Source organism: Tympanuchus pallidicinctus, unplaced genomic scaffold (genome assembly GCF_026119805.1).
Source record: "Tympanuchus pallidicinctus isolate F22 unplaced genomic scaffold, pur_lepc_1.0 scaffold1, whole genome shotgun sequence".
Classification (NCBI taxonomy): Eukaryota; Metazoa; Chordata; class Aves; order Galliformes; family Phasianidae; genus Tympanuchus; species Tympanuchus pallidicinctus.
Window position 1 is genome coordinate 99,252,386 of NW_026294618.1, and position 17,603 is coordinate 99,269,988.

General features: G+C 40.0%; 1 protein-coding gene across 1 annotated transcript; it reads right to left on the reverse strand.

Annotated features, from left to right (window-relative positions):
- Positions 1-4,273: 4,273 nt before the first annotated feature.
- GTF2A1L (general transcription factor IIA subunit 1 like) lies at positions 4,274-15,893 on the reverse strand. The gene is made up of 9 exons (XM_052698408.1): positions 15,765-15,893; positions 14,940-15,041; positions 14,264-14,387; positions 12,663-12,718; positions 11,409-11,502; positions 9,144-9,742; positions 7,388-7,669; positions 6,348-6,437; positions 4,274-4,706 (listed from the first exon to the last, which is right to left on the reverse strand). Exons 1-9 carry the CDS (start codon positions 15,783-15,785, stop codon positions 4,599-4,601), a joined length of 1,476 nt encoding a protein of 491 aa, XP_052554368.1. The 5' UTR covers positions 15,786-15,893; the 3' UTR covers positions 4,274-4,598.
- Positions 15,894-17,603: the final 1,710 nt, after the last annotated feature.

The window sequence follows — 17,603 nt, forward strand, 5'->3', positions numbered from 1 at the left end:
CTCATGCAGCATTACTGAAGTTCAAAGCGATGTTCTCCCTTTTCTTCTCCAGCAACAATAGGCACAGGATGAGATTAGTAGGTGAATTAGGTGAAATACTTTTTCAGGGAGAATCAAGGGAGTCCAGGAGTAGTCAAGGTGCTCTTCAGGTTAATGGGTACTGTAGTGACTGCAAATCTGCTTCCCTGAAGCAGTGCCTGTCTGCCACCCACTTTCTTCTCCACTCCCGCCAGCTTTGCTGTCATGTTGGGGGGGGAGAGGGAGGGAGGTTAAAGAAGGAAGCACTAGAGTAGATGCCTCCTGTATTTCATCAACAAAAGCATCCAATTACACAGCCACCTAGTTAAGAATAGTGTTCACCAAGACAACTGGACCTGTTGAATCTTTGTTGCTAGCAAAGTCACAGTTTACATTAGAGCTCACTTGGAGCCTAGAAAGTTCACCCACATGCAGCCACATATGATCCAGAAACAGAAAGAAATGCAATAGCAGCAGAATGCCAACTGCTCTACACAGGAGTGTATTTTATGTATCAAAGACACCCGTTGTTAAGGGCCCCTTTAAGCTCAGCAGCAGGACGAGCGTTGCCTTATTTCCTCACCAAGGACAATATAGTGCCCTATTCACATCTGCCCTGTCTCCAGCGTCACTGATATCAATGGCACTAAGGATGCCCTGGTGACTCCTCAGCCCTCACATTCCAACCTCACTCCTAGCAGACAGAGCAGAGTAGTTACTTTGCAGCAACCATGTTCTCTCACTGAAAATTATCATTTTTTTCACCACATGTTTTCTGAGGCTAATGAGATCCAGATTTGTGGCTGCATTCCCAAGTTAAATAACAATTGAGCGTTCCTTTGTTACTGCAGCATAACAAAGGGACTTAGTTATTGGCCTCTAGAAAAGCTCATAGTCTTGTGGACAGAAAGGTATACAATAGCCAGGGCCTGCAGATCAAGCCTTTTCACCAGTTACTTTTGACAGGTTGGTTGGATTCACCATCTCTCATGTGAAGAGCAGTGTTCAGTCACCAAACCAACGTTGTAGCTTAAGACTCCTACATGGTTGCAGTTTGTTTCGCAGAACGAAAAGCAAACATATTTTATCCAGGCTCATGATTGAAGTTCTAGAGTATTAGATAACATTCTGTAGATAAAATACCTAAGGACAGATCCTCAGTGGAGCAGTACTTCCTCCTTGACAAACATAGCCTAACAGGTCCTTGAAAGGGCAGACTGTAGTTGCCAAAACACAGCACTGCAGATTAGATTTGCTTCACACTAATGACAGTGATTCTTTGTGCTACTGACTGGTTTAGCATTAACTTATAATTGTGTTAGTTAGAAATAACATCTCCAACCCTCCCTAACCTTACGCTTAATGTCGTGCTTTCAATCAGTACAACAGCTCAGGAACAGGTGACACACACATGGGGAACAAAGCAGGACTGAGAAGCAGAGGAGACTATTAGATCTGTGGTTTAGCAAGCAGTAAGAATTCCAAATGAGACACCTCTTTATGGGTATCAGATCCTGAGCTGAGCAGACAAGGAAACAGGACTACCAGTAAAAGGACTGGGGAAAAACAAGGCGTGACAAAGCTGTGTGTCCAGTAGACACCAAATGATTTACTTACATTGCCGTTCATAAGGGTGAAAAGCTCACTCAAATGTTTTGCTATACAAAAATGAACAAGTAAATTATTGGTTTAGTGATTTAGATTCACACTAAGCTTCTCATATAAGTTATATGTTAATCTATGTCATTATTCCTGGTAAGTTTTCTTTTGTAATGTAAGGTTTTAGACAGCCATTAATTGAAGCATCTTCAGTGGTCACAACTGATATTGTGGACACACTGTGTCGTATCTGCAGTGACACATTTGCTCGACTGCAAACAGTGACAATCAAAAGCATTAGGGCAGAATTTGGACATCAAAAACACTCTGATCTGATCGCTGCTTAAGGCATAGATTAAAGTAATCAGCAAACTGAGCTTACATTTTAATAAGGAACATTTTTCTCCAGTCTAAAAAAATCCCTAACTTCTGATATTTTGAGTTAGCTTTAAGTGTTCACATTCAAAGTTGTCTTTGAATTCATTCAAGAACACTTTAAACAAAACATAAAGGCAATTCTTGTGTGCTTCAATGAAAGAAAATGGAAGTCATCCCTAGTGTAGGAGTACAAGACACCCACATACACAGTCCACAGCTCTGGACTGGGAAAATCATCACAGGCGCCCCCAAGGAACATCTCAGCAGTTTTGTAGGAGCCAAAAGATCTGCTGCTAAAATATGCATTTAGCAGCCATTTTCTCAAAAGTGTCAAAGGGTCAAAAAACAGAATGAAAAAATATCACCAACCCATAAGTCTTACAAGCAGTTTGGAGAGACAGCAGTATTAAAAATATACCTTGTATTCCAGATGAAAAGTTTCTATAATGCACACACATGGACTACATAGAGTTTGCAGCAAGCTGGGGAAAAAAAACATCTCACAGAACATTAAAGCATGAGAAATGTTTCAAGAACAAAACACAAAGGCAGATCAGACTGGTAGTTAGAAGGCATATAACAATTACGAATTAGGACAGCTTACAAAAGAAAAATCATTTCCTACTCCTGTACTTTTATATCATATCTCAGCACCCAAGCACAGATGAACAAACTCTGAAAAGAAACAAGGAGAGGTGAGATGAGGTATCACAAAGGTGCTCATAGCACTGACTCCTCACCTTCATTTAGAAGCAGCCTTTAACACTGTAACCAGAAAGATGCAGCAGTTCATCTTTAAAACTACCTGCTAATCAGGTGCTCTTTAGCCACTTACTTTTACAGTGACTAGCAAAAAGAGGCTCTGTTCTCAGTAGAATCACTCAGAGAGTGAATGGTACATCCAGTCATGCCCTGTAAATTCATCTTTTCTGTGCTGCACTCTTCCTGCTTCCAGGCTTGCTTAGCCTGGAGAAGAAAAGGTTCTTGGGAGACTTTTTTTTTAAACTTTCCATACCAGAAGGAGGCCTACAGGAAAACTGGAGAGGGGTTCTTTGTCAGGGAGTATAGTGATACGATTAGAACGGCTTTAAACTAAGAAGGGGTAGGAAAGAGACATCTGTGTCATTTGCACAATGCTTCATATCATTATGAACAAGGTTTGGTTTTCTTATTTCTTCCCCATATTCCTTCTCTCCAACTTTCTCATTAAGTTTCCTTCTCAAGGCTACAGCATCCCTCAAGAGAATTGAGAAAACCAGAATCACAGAATGGTCTGGGTTGAAAAGGACCACAATGATCATCTAGCTTCAACTCCTTGCTGTGTGCAGGGTTGCCAACCAGCAGACCAGGCTGCACAGAGCCACATCCAGCCTGGCCTTGAATGCCTCCAGGGATGGGGCATCCACAGCCTCCTTGGGCAGCCTGTTCCATTGTCTCATTACTGGCTTCCTTCAGCAGATGCAGCCAGAATAGAGGGTTGCCAGACTTAGTGAGCGATGCTGCCACTGCTCTTCTAACAGATTGATCCCATTCTGAGTCAGCCTGGCATTTAACTTCTAGTGCTGCCCTACAAGAAAGATGAGTTAGCTAGGAGAAAGCTACAGCTATGAAGACATAGGGCCTGGACCTAAGGGCACAGAGCTTTATATTTTTAGAGGAATAAACAGGAAGCTAATGTTTAGTACTGCTGGGAATGCAATGCCCATGGCAGGGTGAGCTATTGTCACATGCATGACTTCTACACATTTCTCTAAAGACAGAAAAAAAAACCCTCACTGCTAGAAGACTATACGAGATGACTTTTTTTATTATGCACAATTTGCATCATTCACAGCCTACTGGTCTGTAAGTCACAGAATGTAGCTGATACATGCAGAACCAAAGTTAAATGACTTCACGTCGACAGTGAAAATAAATCACATCCAAATGTTAAAAAAAAAAAAAAAACCCACACTGTTCATTGCATCCCAGCAGACAGAGAAGGTATAGAACAAGCAATAATAGTTTTCATATATTGAGCTCAAGGGTCTTCCACCCATGTTTCCCAACTTGCATATAAAATACCTGCCTGTATGCTGAAGCCAAAAAAGGCCACCACAAATTAACAGCAACAAGAAAAAAAAAAAAGCAAGGGAGAAGAAAGAAAGAGGAAAAAAATACTCAGCTGAAACAGCCACAAGTTTCATACTTGCACAGATGTTAAATCTCTGAACACAAGTATCTCTCACAACTGTGTAGTTTTACATTTCAGGTTATACTCCAGCTCTTATTTAAGAAAAAATAAGAAAATTAAACCACAATTTACTTACATACAGTCACTTAGTATTCTATGGCTTTCTTGAATTACTAACAAACACAACATTCTAGTCTTTAAAGCTATTCAATTCAACAATGCTTTTTGGCTGGAAAAGTAATGAAATAATCAGAAGAGAAAAGATTGTAGTTAACAGTACTATTTTAATTTGCATGTTTTAACAACAAAGATTTTACATATTTTAGCTAATTGTATGGGTCTTTATGGCAAAATATAGAAAGTTTAGTTGTTTCACAGATGGTTTGTGAAGGAACAATGCCAGTCTTAACATACGTACGACAGTCAGGTTTCACCACTCTGCATCTCCAACAGCTTTTGCAAAAACATAGTCTCTACCATCAAAGGACATCACTCCATCTTTTAAGAAGAACTTCCATTTGTTTTTACTTCTATGTATCTGATAACACAAAAAAAAAATTAGATCATCCATTAAGAAAAGGGTTTTTTAAAGCATAAATTGGTATGCAAAATTTGGATTTATCTTAAAATGGCAGCTCCAAACATGCAAGATTCTCTTTGAAAATGTCACAAATACTCAATAAAGGCAGCTTCACTACAATGCAGTCATTTCCTTTTCCCACATGCATGACAAAGCAATACTGCATGCACAAAGGATGGTAAGGTAATGCTAACAACAGAAGGACGTTGCTCAAAAAGCAAAAACTGCCATACAAAACAGCAAGATAGACTTTGCATGTTATTTCTTATTAAAGGCCTGCATGAAGATCCATACTACAGAAAGGATATGTTTGATAGCAAAGAAGGAATTTTACACATCTCTAAGTTTCCTGTGTTGTAAGCAACAGCTTATCTTCAAATTCAGGACATGGGAGAGCAAGAGGAGAAAGGACAGCCATTTTGCTTTTGGCATTCTTTTACAGGTAACAAGATAATTTCATAGGTAACTGTTTCCATCTACTTTCTATTACGTGGATATGTTTTATTAAATCTATGTTGGAAAAGGGGAAGTTACCAACACCTCCCTCAACTTCCCTAACTGCCAATTTCCAGTGACATCTGACATTAAATTCCCTATAGATTTATCTAGTGTTGAACTTCATACCAGTTTAAGGAAAAACACCGAACTGATTTTTCAACTCATGACAGACAAAACTTGCTACAGATGTGAAATCCACTACCTATAGCACTCGTGGTACCAAATTAAGTTACTATGCTTCAAACCTTTGTGTACTGGTACGTCTGCAACAACACAGGCTTGATTTCTGATGGCTTCTCCACACACATCCCTGCAGCTACATCTTCCCAAATAACTATCTTCAGAAGCTCAATCTGTTACACTTTAGTAAAGACAGTTTTCTTAGCAGCCCACTGTTTCCTAGAACACAGACCCCTTTAAGGCAGAGCTAGCTGAACATACAAGAATTACCACAAGTCTCTTATGAAAGCATAAAAGCCAAGTCAACCTTTGCAAGCTATTGGAATCTTATTCCATATTTGCTTTCAAAATAAGATACATACTTTGCTTTGTCAGCCTTTAAGCTATAGACATGTAAATGTCCAAAACAAACCAAGTACTTCATTTGATCTCTGAGAATTCAAAATGAGGCTAAATCTTCAATATTAAAAATAAAACAGGGCAAAATGGCCCTTAGCAACTGTTTTGTTTTTCAGACAACAAATTCTTGTACTAAAATCTTTCAAGAAGCACTTCAAAGTGAGAACTAGGAACAGTACACACTCTTGTTTTCTGTTATCCATTTCAAAATCTTAATCCATGGCTAAAGTGCAGCCATGCATCCATGGAACTGTTTGTGTTACTTAGAAGTTAAGGAAACACATAAGCTTTAGCAGGTTTACAAGACTTAATTTTGAAACATTCAACCTTCTTCTCTTTCCCCTAGTAGGCCCTTATGAACAATTTGATCATTCTTATTTCAAAAAACAGCACACAAATCTTCAGACTACTGTCAGCTAATCCATCTATTACATCAGTTTTTCTTTAAAAGGCACCAAAAGCAGGCCAGATATGAAGATATTTAAAGCAGGTCAGGGACAAAGATAGAACTACATATCGTACCTTCTCATACTGACAAACTATCACATTGTTGGTGTCAAACAAGTCGGCAATGTCCAGGTCACTGACATCATCAGCAGAATTTAATGGGTCCTAGAGAATAAGACTGCATTTAAGTAGTATTTTATCCATTTTTGCAAGTTAGCATTGAATATACTTGACATTATACACAACAAGAACAATGAAGTTTAACACTCAAAGAAAGACTTAGAAGCTATGAAAAATGATGCTGTACAAAGCTCACTTATAAGCATCTTCACATCTATGTTCTCAAAAACTAAAGCATCCTTCCCCTGAAGAACAACAACAAAAAACAACACATGGCAAAACAAAGTAAAACAAAGCAGAGCTACTACAGCCAAAGCTGCACCTGGTAACTGGTATACTCATCAAATGATGCATACTGCCCAGCGTTGTGGTTGATGCCCCATTCCTGGAGACATTCAAGGTGAGGCTGGATCAGGCCCTGGGCAACTGACCTAACTGTGGTGTACCTATTCGTTGCAGGAGAGTTGGACTAGATGGTCCTCAGACATCCCTTCCAACACAAAGGATTCCAAGATTCTATGATATATTTTAGTTCAGATTCTGCAAGTTAATGCTCTTGTGAATCTCAAGAACACATACACACAACAGCATCTTCTCCTGGGAAACACATACACTTGTATCACTGTCCTCTATCCAATTCCCTGCAGCTCTCCAGAAGGAAAAATAAAACTATATTACTTTCCTAATCTTACTTAAAACTGAAAGAAGTCAATTCCAGTGAGGGCAGGCTTTCACCAGAGAGTTTTAATTCTGCTAATCAAGTATTTTAACTGATCCAGTAAACATATGACTTCTCAACACCTTTCATTTGTTCGCTACCCTCCTAACAAGCTCTCTAGTAATTCCTCAGCAGCACCTCCCTCCTCTTGAGAAGAAGCCCCTAACTATGCACTCTCTGCACTATACTCCACAGGAGCTGTTGTATCCACCTCAAACACTGAGTTACTGGACCTACTTTATTGTAACATCCTTCAGAGGGCTTGAAAGTAAATTACCTCCTCAACAATGTCTGTTTGGGGCTCTTCATTGTCACAGCTGCTACTAGACTCAGAGTTTGAAATACTGTCAGCTTCTTCATCTTCTTCACCCTCCAGAATCTTCAGATCCTCTGATTCAATAATGCCAATGAACTCATTCTCTTCTGTATCTTTTGTATGTAGTACTTCTTTCTTGGGAGAACCATCACAAGTTCCATCTAGCTGAATTATGCCTTCAGTGTCACTGCAGATACCCCTCTCTGACTGTAAATCAGATTCCACCTGCTCAGTAGGTTCCATCTGAAAAGAATAAAAAAAAGACCAGAGACTGTGAATTAGCACCACAGCTTTCATTGTTCAATATAAAGCCTAAGATTTTTGTTTAATAAGTGCCCTAAATCTTGTTGCTTTAAGTGGGAGCTTCGAGTCCCAGCCTACTTGTAAACCCCAAGTATGTTTGAAAAACCTTGTTCTTACATCTACCTCAAATGGAATCAGTGTCAAATATTCCCTTAGTAACATAGAAATACATTTTCTTAGACTTTTCTTTAACGCTACTGTAGTCAACTTAAACAACTTCTTCAGAAAAAAAAAAAAAAAGATATTCATGCTAGCCTCTAGAATTTCTATTGCAAAGAAAATTCCAATAACTTAGAGTATTTCTTATTTAAAAAAAAAAAAAAAAAGCCAAGATGTATTCATCCCTTTCCCTCATTTCAAAATGCATTTTTAAATAAGATATAAAAAGATGAGAGAGTAAATACTTCAGTTCTCCAAGTTACTGCACATAAAAGCATTAGAATTTCTGAACAGGGAACTCACAGGAGTGTAAAAAGGTTTTAAAGTTTCAGTGATCTTTGGTTTCACATTCAATTTTTATTGTAGCACTAAGTTGACGTCCACATACAGTTTCTAAATCAAGAAAGAAAGACTACATGTTGACCTTCAGTTCTTCCTCCAGTCTTCACCAACTTGCCCAAGTGTAGATGAGCAAAGTAAGATGCTTTCTGTTTACTGACATTTTTTTGTTACTGCCATTCAATTTGTATTTAATAAATTTGCCTCAATCTCATATAAACAGTACAACTCAAAGTCAGCACGCCAGCCTGAACTTGCAATATTTGCAAATGATTGCTGGAACAAGGAGTAATGAAGTCAGGACAGAGGCTTGTGAAATAAAATCATTTAAGTTTTCCAACACAGCTCTAGCTGGATTCTAGCTTGTCAGGATTTTTCCCCCCATGAAAATACATTTCCTTCCTGCAGATTCTCACTTAAGAAATCTGACTTCTTATACTCAGCATGGACTCTCAAAGTAAGTTAATTGCCCTTCATACATTATGAGTTAAAATTAAACTCTGTTGACATTCCAAACGCAATTTGACCACAACTGGCCACTCTCCACAAGCAGATTCAGCATCACAAAGACACTGTAGTTCTAAAATCATCATTCACATCTGTTCTGAGGCCAGAAAAATCTCAAAAATAGTCTATAAATCTATGAATGCACTACAACTAACACACTTCAGTCTTTCAAACTAATATTCTATTCAATCCAATTTTTTTCAGCAGTGGTAACCAAAGTTCTAAATGTAAAAATAAGCAGTCAGCTACTCTGTTCAAAACAGGCTCAATAGCAAACTTAAAAATTACACTTTTTGTTATTGTTCAGCTGCTTACAGATGCATCTGATCACACCTCGTTCAAAGCTTGTTCCTCACACAGCCATTTACAACAGATGCATTTTCACCAGCTTAGAAATAAAGGCTCCTACCTTGTCTGTGGGAGCCTCGCTATCCTGGTCTTTCAGAGCAGCATTATCATCTAAACTTTTGCCCTTGATAATCAGCTCAATGACATCAGACACCTGCTGTTGCACTGATTCCTGAGGCTTCACGTCTAACTGCCCCTCCACATCTGGCAGCAGCACACTGCCTGGGTGGTTTGCCAAGGATTCAGCAGGAGAAAACACTTCAGAGGATCCTGAAGTAAACACAGCTGTATGAAGACGGCTGCACTGGGATTTTTCTGTTAACTCTGCACACTGATTTAACACTGCATTAGTTGCAATCTCCTGCCGACTCACTGCAGGCTGCCGAAACAGCACAGTGTTGGTGGAGTTCTCTGGGTGTTTATTCTGCAAGGCACTCGGTTGAAACACCACAGTTTGTTGGACTTCAGTCTTCTGGGTTTGCAATGTCTCAGCAGTTGCCTGGACAGAAGATCTCACCGGAGCAACACTAGCAACGTTTGTTTTCAGAACTGAAGGTTGGCCAACAGGCTGAAACATCTGCTGAAGAGGATGCTGCAGAATACTTGCATCTCCTTGGCCATGTGCAACCATAACAGGCATATTTACTTGATAAAGCTGCCCTACAAAGAGAAGGGTGAAGAACTGCTTCATAAGGTTGAACTACAGAGATAACAGCCAACACCCAGGTGTTTTGGTTTAACCCAGCAGTAGCTAAGCATAACAATCATTCATTCAATCTCCACCTTCCTGGTGGAATGGAGGAAAAATTAGGAAGCAAAAAAAAAAAAAAAAAAAAGTAGAACATGTGGGTTGAGATAAAAACTATTTAATAAGATGATAAAAGGAAGAGGGGAAAAGGATCATAGTTATGACAATGATATTTATAAAATAGGTGGTGCACAAACAATCACTCATCACCTGCTAATTAAGATGCAGCCACTGCCCAAGCAGCAGCCCACCTGATGAACTTTCCCTTTTTTTTTCCCCTCCCCAAATGTTCTTTCTGCATGATGCTGTGTAGCACAGAACATCTCTTTGACCAGTTTAGGTCAGCTGCCCTGGTTCTGTCCCCTCCATACAGTTTGTCCCCCTAGCCACTTTCCTGGCAGGGCAATAGGAGAAGCTGAGAAAACTGAAACATCCTTGCTCTGGGCAGCACTGCTCAGCACCAACCAGAAACATCAGTGTGTTGTTAACATTGATTTTCTCCTAAAACAAAAACGTAGCATCATACCAGATTCTATGAAGAAAAAGAACTCTGTCCCAGCTGAAACTAAGACACCAGGCAAAAAAATAAATAAAGAAAAAAGAAAGCAACAGGAGGTATACAAAGCAGTACTCCCCCAAGCACAGTTTGATCCCCAATTAAGAGCTTAGAGGCTTTTTCAATCAAAGCTTCCATCTAGATTACCATGCTTAATACCCATTTATGGTATTTATGGTTTGTGCCTCCACAGTACCCTATAGAAGCAAACTCAGTAGTTTTAATGGCACAGTAAACTGATCCCTATGTACAGGGATAGTTCATTCTTTTAAAGCCCTTTCAGTATCCCCACAAAAAAAAAATTGTACATAGAAAGCTTCTAGTATATCTGTCCTCCCCTTGTATGAAAACCACTCGAAATGCTGAATGCCTTGTTATTATCAGTGTTAGAATTAAGATGCCAGAACCAAGTTCTCAATTTAACTTATACTTGAAATAGACATCTAGTGGCATTATTGCTCGAGGAATGGCTGTTCAAGGAAAAAGTCAACCCATGAAGTTATCTTCCCACTCATCACAACTTAAGCAGTACAAGTAGATTTTGTACAGCACTACAGATGACTTCATCAGTAAAGGAGAGTGATTTAAAAAAAAAAAAAAAAAAAAAAAAAAGGGGGTGATGGGTACTAAGATTTCATTTGAATAAGAAATGAATTCAATTCTGAAACACCAAAACACGATTACTAGTTTAAAACAGAAAGGATGCCCCTCATGCAGAACACAGAGCCAGACTGACAAAGGCATGTGTTTGCCCACAGCTGTAAAACAAGCAAACAAAAAAATGGCATCACCTGGCAGCTCATCTTAACTGATGTTACAAGTATACACAACTGACACACCAACTAATCAACATAATTACTTCCTCCATGCAGCAATTACAAGCTACAAAGGAAGAGGAGGATAACTGGCTCTACCCACCTATACTTTAACTTCACATTTATTTTATCTACTGCACTCAGAACCATCTATATCCACATACAGTCAATGCACTCTGATGTGTTACATCTCCTCTTTAATCTTACCAGATGCTGTCTGCAGAGTCAGTCCAGCTGGTACATGTATGGGATAAGCAACACTGGAAGGGAGAGTAAGAGTTGCACCCCTTTGTGAAGCACCCTAAGAAATGCAAGAAGTTTATTAAGTAACAGCTCATACCTTATTCTCTTATAGGGCCCTAAATGTCACAATTAACGTGCTCAAAGAAAAAAAAAAAAAAAATGACAGCCTTTTTGTAATCACCTTTACTGAAGAGTTGCTTCAGATTTTTGATATATAGGCAGATAGTATTGACTGCAAAGATAATGGCTTGCCCCAAGTTCTTCCAGTTATCATATACTGAAAATTAACAAGCCACCTGCAGACCCTCAGTGAGCACATCATCCACAACAACACCTTTCCACTCAGCCTCTTTTACATAAGCTTATGCATGCTGTACAGACTCCTCACCTACGCCTATGAGAACACTTGATATCATTCTCTTTTCTCCTGGAAAGCAAAGAGTTGGATATAAAGTTCCCTTTCAAACTAGCTGTTCTTGGGAAATGCACATTTTAAATGGGGGAATTCACATGTTACACAAACATCTTCCCAATATTGTTTGGCAGGTTGGCAAACACATTAGCTGAAGGCTCAGGAGGAGGCACTCAATACACTCATCATGCTCTGAATGATGATATGGCATCCTCCCCTGCCCTAACAAGTTCTGCTGTGCCAAGAGGTCAGAGCCTATCACTCCAAAAACATCACTTTCGTCCCATTTCTGCACCTCACAGATAATGCAGCTTCCAACTTGACTTTAAACACTCAATAATAAGAAAACTGTTGCACACACGTACATTTTCAGTACTACCAATCCATGGGCTAAATCTGTGCAGCACGTTTTCCAGCTCATTTCTGGCTCCACTACTTGCAGAACCAAGTGCTACATCTCCATCCTTTTTTCCCCTGCTTAGACAGAACTGAGCCCTCCCTCCAGGAACTCTTAGCTTTTGCATGGTTTTCCTCAAAAATAAGAGGGCTAGACATGACACACTGAGTTTCTTCAGCTGTGGATTCTCTGCCAATAAGATTCCTGTTCCCTTGCCTATCAGTCCACATTGCACAGATAAAACAGTTATTAGAAATGCTAACTTTTCTGCTCCTAAATAATTGCCCTAAAGCATCTATGCAGGGGAAATGCTTCAAATTTGCCTCCCCACCAGCCTGTTAACAACTGACAAACTTAAATATTTAGAATTCAGAATAATCAAAACAGAAAAGTCACTACAGCTACATACCAGGTCAGCTGCTATGAAATGCTGAAAGCCTCCTCCAGTTGGGATAACTAAAGAAGCTATTAAAAGGGGAAAAAGAAAAAAAAAAAAAACAAAACAGAATGTCTCAGAAACAGTTGAACATTCAGTTACTTATATCATGAAGTCCTAAAACTAAAGCAATCTAACTTCAGTTCATACAGTTAGATCAACAAATAAGCACATCTAGATGAAGCTGCTGGATATACTTCCTTTTACATTGCTTCAAGCTTATGCTGTACTCAGAACATCAGGTTATACCTTGATATGGGAAACCTGCAGTTTATTAAAAGTTTATCCTGGAGATTTTGTTGGAAAGATATTTCTGTTCAATGAACTTAAGAAGTTGCAGTGTAGAAGCTAAGTGTGCCATTTCTATTTATTAATACAATCAACATGCATAAAATGCACTGCCTTGGCAACATGAAGAAAACGTATAAGTTGTTTTCTGCTCCAGCAAATATCCAATGGTGCTAACAGTAAGATGGGTATACTAAAGCATTAATACTGACTTAAAAGACAAATCAAAGGGAAAACTTTTGCAAACTTCAGGCACAGAAGAATCTATGCATCCCTAACTAGTTTGAAAACACTAATTCAAATCCTACTAAAAAATAGACAACAACAAAAAAAAAATTCCCTGAATTCAACAGATTTGATTGTGCCTTTCCAAAACATAGGATTAATGAAGTTAATTAAATGTAAAGCTTCCAATAACAAAAAAAGCCCAAATCTATTTCCCCTTTAATAACGTGGGATAAATAAAGTATCTGTCTCCAAAAATAGTCCTTTCAAATAAGACTGTAAAAAATAAGCAGATGAAAGGCACCCACCTAACCATGAAAGGTTCTCCATGGACACAAGCACTATGATACATTTTCATTAAACAATCACATATGACCTTTGCTCTTTGTCAGGAAAGGTCTTTGTCCTCTCTCACAGGCCTCAGCTGAGAATTCCATCCTACCATGAGATTACCATACTGGTCAGGTAGCCCACCGAAGCCTTAATTAAGAAGAGTTAAGTCCTGCTGGCTGAGCCTGTGTAAAAGTCACATTCTTCTGTGCATTGCAAACGCTGTTTTTAGTACAACGAAATGTAACCAACTGAAATGGCAAACCAAAAACTTGCACTCTGTTTGAGTAAGGGCTTGAATTTTGAGATGTTCAGAACTAGACTCAACTCCAGCTTGACAGAAGAGCTCCAGGGCACAAGCATGTCACATAACCCCCAGCACACATTGTGCCATACATTATAAGGGATGCAAAGTCTTAACACATCCGGTGAATTTGCAACTGAAGCTTTACGTTTCTAGACTAGAGGTAAGAGGACAAAAATTCTCTCTTCATGTTTCCCTGTTAGAAATAAATGGCAGATAAAGTGCATCTAGACATACCTGTACAGCTTTAATCAAAGTTTATTTTTCTCCCTTACTGGTCAAGTTCTGCTTTCAGGGCGAGACATACTGTCCTGTGTTATGCTAGATATACACAAAAGCATGGCAAAGACCATTCCAGCATCTTCAGGTCTTCCAAAAGATACTTAAAACACTGAGCTATACTTAAACTGCATTTGCAGAGTCTGACCTGTTGGAGCCTGCAAAACATGATGAAAATTGTGTGGAACATGTAGAGTTAAGCGTGAAGAATGGTGGCTGTGTTTGAAGAGGCCTTCGGTTGCTTTAGACTGCATAACCTTGGTTTCCCAGAGCTGCAAAGAGAATATTAAAGTCAACTGATATCAGTTTTAAAGCCACTTATTTATAAATCAGGTATTTCTAGATTTTCCAAAAGCAGAGAATCATAGACCATGCTAAGATAGAAGCTACACAAAAGGATCACTGAGTCCAATTTCAGGCTCTGCATCACCCACAACCCAAACTCTATGTCTCATAGCACTGTCTAAATGCCCCTTGAACTCTGGCAGCTCAGGGCCATGCTCACTGCTCTGGACCACCTGCTCCATGCCCACCACCCTCGGAGGCAGAGCCTTTCCCTAACCCCAAAGCCCTCCCCTGACACAGTGCTCAAGGTGAGGCTGCACAGTGGAGTAATCCCTTCCTTCAGCCAACTAGCAGTGCTGTAAACCAGTTTCATACAATAAACGTGGCTACAATCACTACTAGATTCTGACTTCCAGAAGCCCAGTACAGTATTAACAGAATATTTATAAATCTAAGCTAGAGAAAAAATCGACACACTTTAGAAGACAGAGAAACAGATAACTATACAGTATTTATTAATACATGGAAAACCAACAAACCTCCTTCAGCTTTCTCAAAACCTGTTTATCTACTCCCTCTTCTGCAAAGAGGTCCTGAATACTTTCAATCACATCGTCAATAATGGACTTGTAGAGTTTAGGCTATGCCAAAAGAAAAGAAAAAAAAATTCAAATTAAGATGAACAGTAATATTTGAAGTGACTGCATAAAGTCTAACCTGGCCACGTAAACAACTGTTACAAACTGAACAACATGAATCAAGCACTTCAATACAAGTATTCTGCCAGGTGTCTGCAAGGCTACCAAAAATGCAAGCCCATTTGTTCCTGTAAGCCTGCATGACCCAAGATTGTTGTCTGAGACAACAGCACGATGCCATGCAGTTGCTAAGTTACAGTAATTTTAACTCTTGAGCTATCATTATGCTACAGTAGGGCTGTAACACAACGTTTTATTGCTTCATCCCTGCTGTCTTGGAGAGCAGACCAGCTATAACAAGCTTCTAGACGCAGCCATTCAGACCAAAATGGAAGTTAACAAGCTTTGGGCAGCGTAAGGCTTACTAATCACAGCAATCCCTACACCTCAACAGCATACTGATACAAGGGGAAAGATGAAGTTAAGGCAGAACTTGCACTAAGCACAGCTTTAGGACAAGGACTGCTAATTACTACACTGTATACTAGGCAACAACTCTGCAAAGCAATTGAAAAGTGCAACCATTGCCTTCAAATCAGCAAAAATAAAGCAGTGACCACGAGGAGAGCAGCCCTGCCTAGCTCCCTGGCGAACACCCGCCCCCCCGGGCCAGGAGCAGCCGCTTCTCCCCATCCCCCGCTCAAAGGAGCGGCTGCAGCCCCTCACCACAGGGTTGCCGTGCGCCATGGCGGCAGCCTCCCATAACCGCCCCTTCCGCCTTTAAAGGCGCCGTTGCCATGGCGACGCGGCCTGCTTGCCGCCGGCCCCACCCGAACGTGGGAGACATGGCGGGATGGGGGGAGGCCGAGCCGAGCCGATGGGCACGTGGGGACCTGCTTTCTACGAGGGAGGTGGAAAGCCAGGGCTGACTGTGACCAGCCACTGCCATTAGCTCCTCAAAAGTAGGAATTGAGTAGCATGTTCAGTTACGGCTGGCTGGAGTAATTACTGTTTTGTGAAGCTGTGCTGCTCCGCAGTTATTATTTTCGCTGGCCTTTTGGCTCCTGTTGACAGTCTCACGGTAATCGTGGCAGTGTGGACCAATAGCTAAGGCGCCAATGCAGAAGCAGCCAAGAAACTAAAGCTTCTGTCTGAGCCTTTTTGGTGGCCTAAAGCAGGTCATCCTGCTGCTCTTTGTCTCCATTTCCTCGCCTGCAAAAAAAGCAGTGCTATTGTAAGATTGCTCCCATTGCCTACTGATGAAAAGTGCACTGGCAAAGCTACTAACTGTTATCAGTGATAGCATCAACTGGAGAAGAAAGTGTTTTAAAGAACTCGTGCTTTCCTCTGCTCCCATTGAGCTTCTCTTTTCCTCCCTATCCCTGAAGCAGCACATACATTGCCACGCATTGGGTTTCAGCTGAGCACTGGTTACCAAACCCAAGTTTCTTCTTTCAGCTTTAGAGGGCAAAGACTGACCAACACCTGGGCTGTACATGGCACCTGAGGTGCCCAGTTTGGGCCCAGAGCTCTAACAGAACCTTAAGGCAGTCAGAAAATCCAGCTTTTGTTTATGGTGGAAAGGAGGCTTAGTTTGGAGAAGTATGGTTGCCTCTGTAGTGCAAAAGCACGTCTAGGAAAGCTGGCTACAAAAGCATATTATCTTGCTCTAATAAACTCTGAAGTCATTCTTACCTCATAAACAGGGAGAAAGCTGAAGCTCTTGGTTAAGTAGCAACAGTCTGGTACAACTGCACAAATTATTGCTTACATTTGCTGCAATCTGTTTGTGTGTTAATACAGAGATTTACCAATTTAGCAGTTACATCTGGAAAAATGTTCATTATGATCATGCATGTAGCAGAGTGTATATTTCCGGTCTTCCTTTGCACACCTTCCATCCACATCTATGTTGGTGTTATTCTTCTGATCCTAAGAACCTAGAAACATCTTTTTTTTCTTCCTTTATCTGTATTTAGGTAGGTATGTAGTGCTGCCTGATTTGTAAAGAGAACACTTGCCCTTAAGCACTGATTTTAAGGCTGGCTTACACAATCTGAAGAATGAAAATATTTCAACGAAAATCCTGACAGACCCTTAATTATAAAGCTAGACTAACACCCACAACATAAAAAAAGAAGCAACATCCATAATCATATTCTAAGTTGCATTTTTACAAGCGAGACAAAGAACAAGTGCTATCTGCTACTGAAGTAATTTTGCTTTGTAACAGAAATGTTTAATGATACTGTCTAGATCTTGAATCAAATGACAATTGCGTATTCAGCTGTTCTGTACACCCTGCATCAACACTAGAAAAAGGCAAGGCATGTTGCTTTGCTTATAGAATAATTTGAATAATAGAATGTATTTTTAAAGCATAGTGTTCATTTGAAACTGTCTGGGACAGCGCATACCAAGAGAGCCATTATTCTCCTGTCTGATTAGCCCTGTCGTGTTAGCAGAAATAGCAAGAAGCCTTTAGGATCTCACTGGGCCCTGAAGATTGCAGATGGTGATCCTGCAGCTGGCTGCAACTTATTCATGAGACAGATAAACCTGATA

Coding starts and splice junctions, on each gene's coding strand:
- GTF2A1L (XM_052698408.1), bottom strand. CDS start 15,785: ATGGCGCACGGCAACCCTGTG. Junction 11,503..12,662: donor ATTTCATAGCAGCTGACCTG/GTATGTAGCTGT, acceptor TGCATTTCTTAG/GGTGCTTCACAAAGGGGTGC. Junction 4,707..6,347: donor TAGTTTGTCAGTATGAGAAG/GTACGATATGTA, acceptor TTGTGTTATCAG/ATACATAGAAGTAAAAACAA.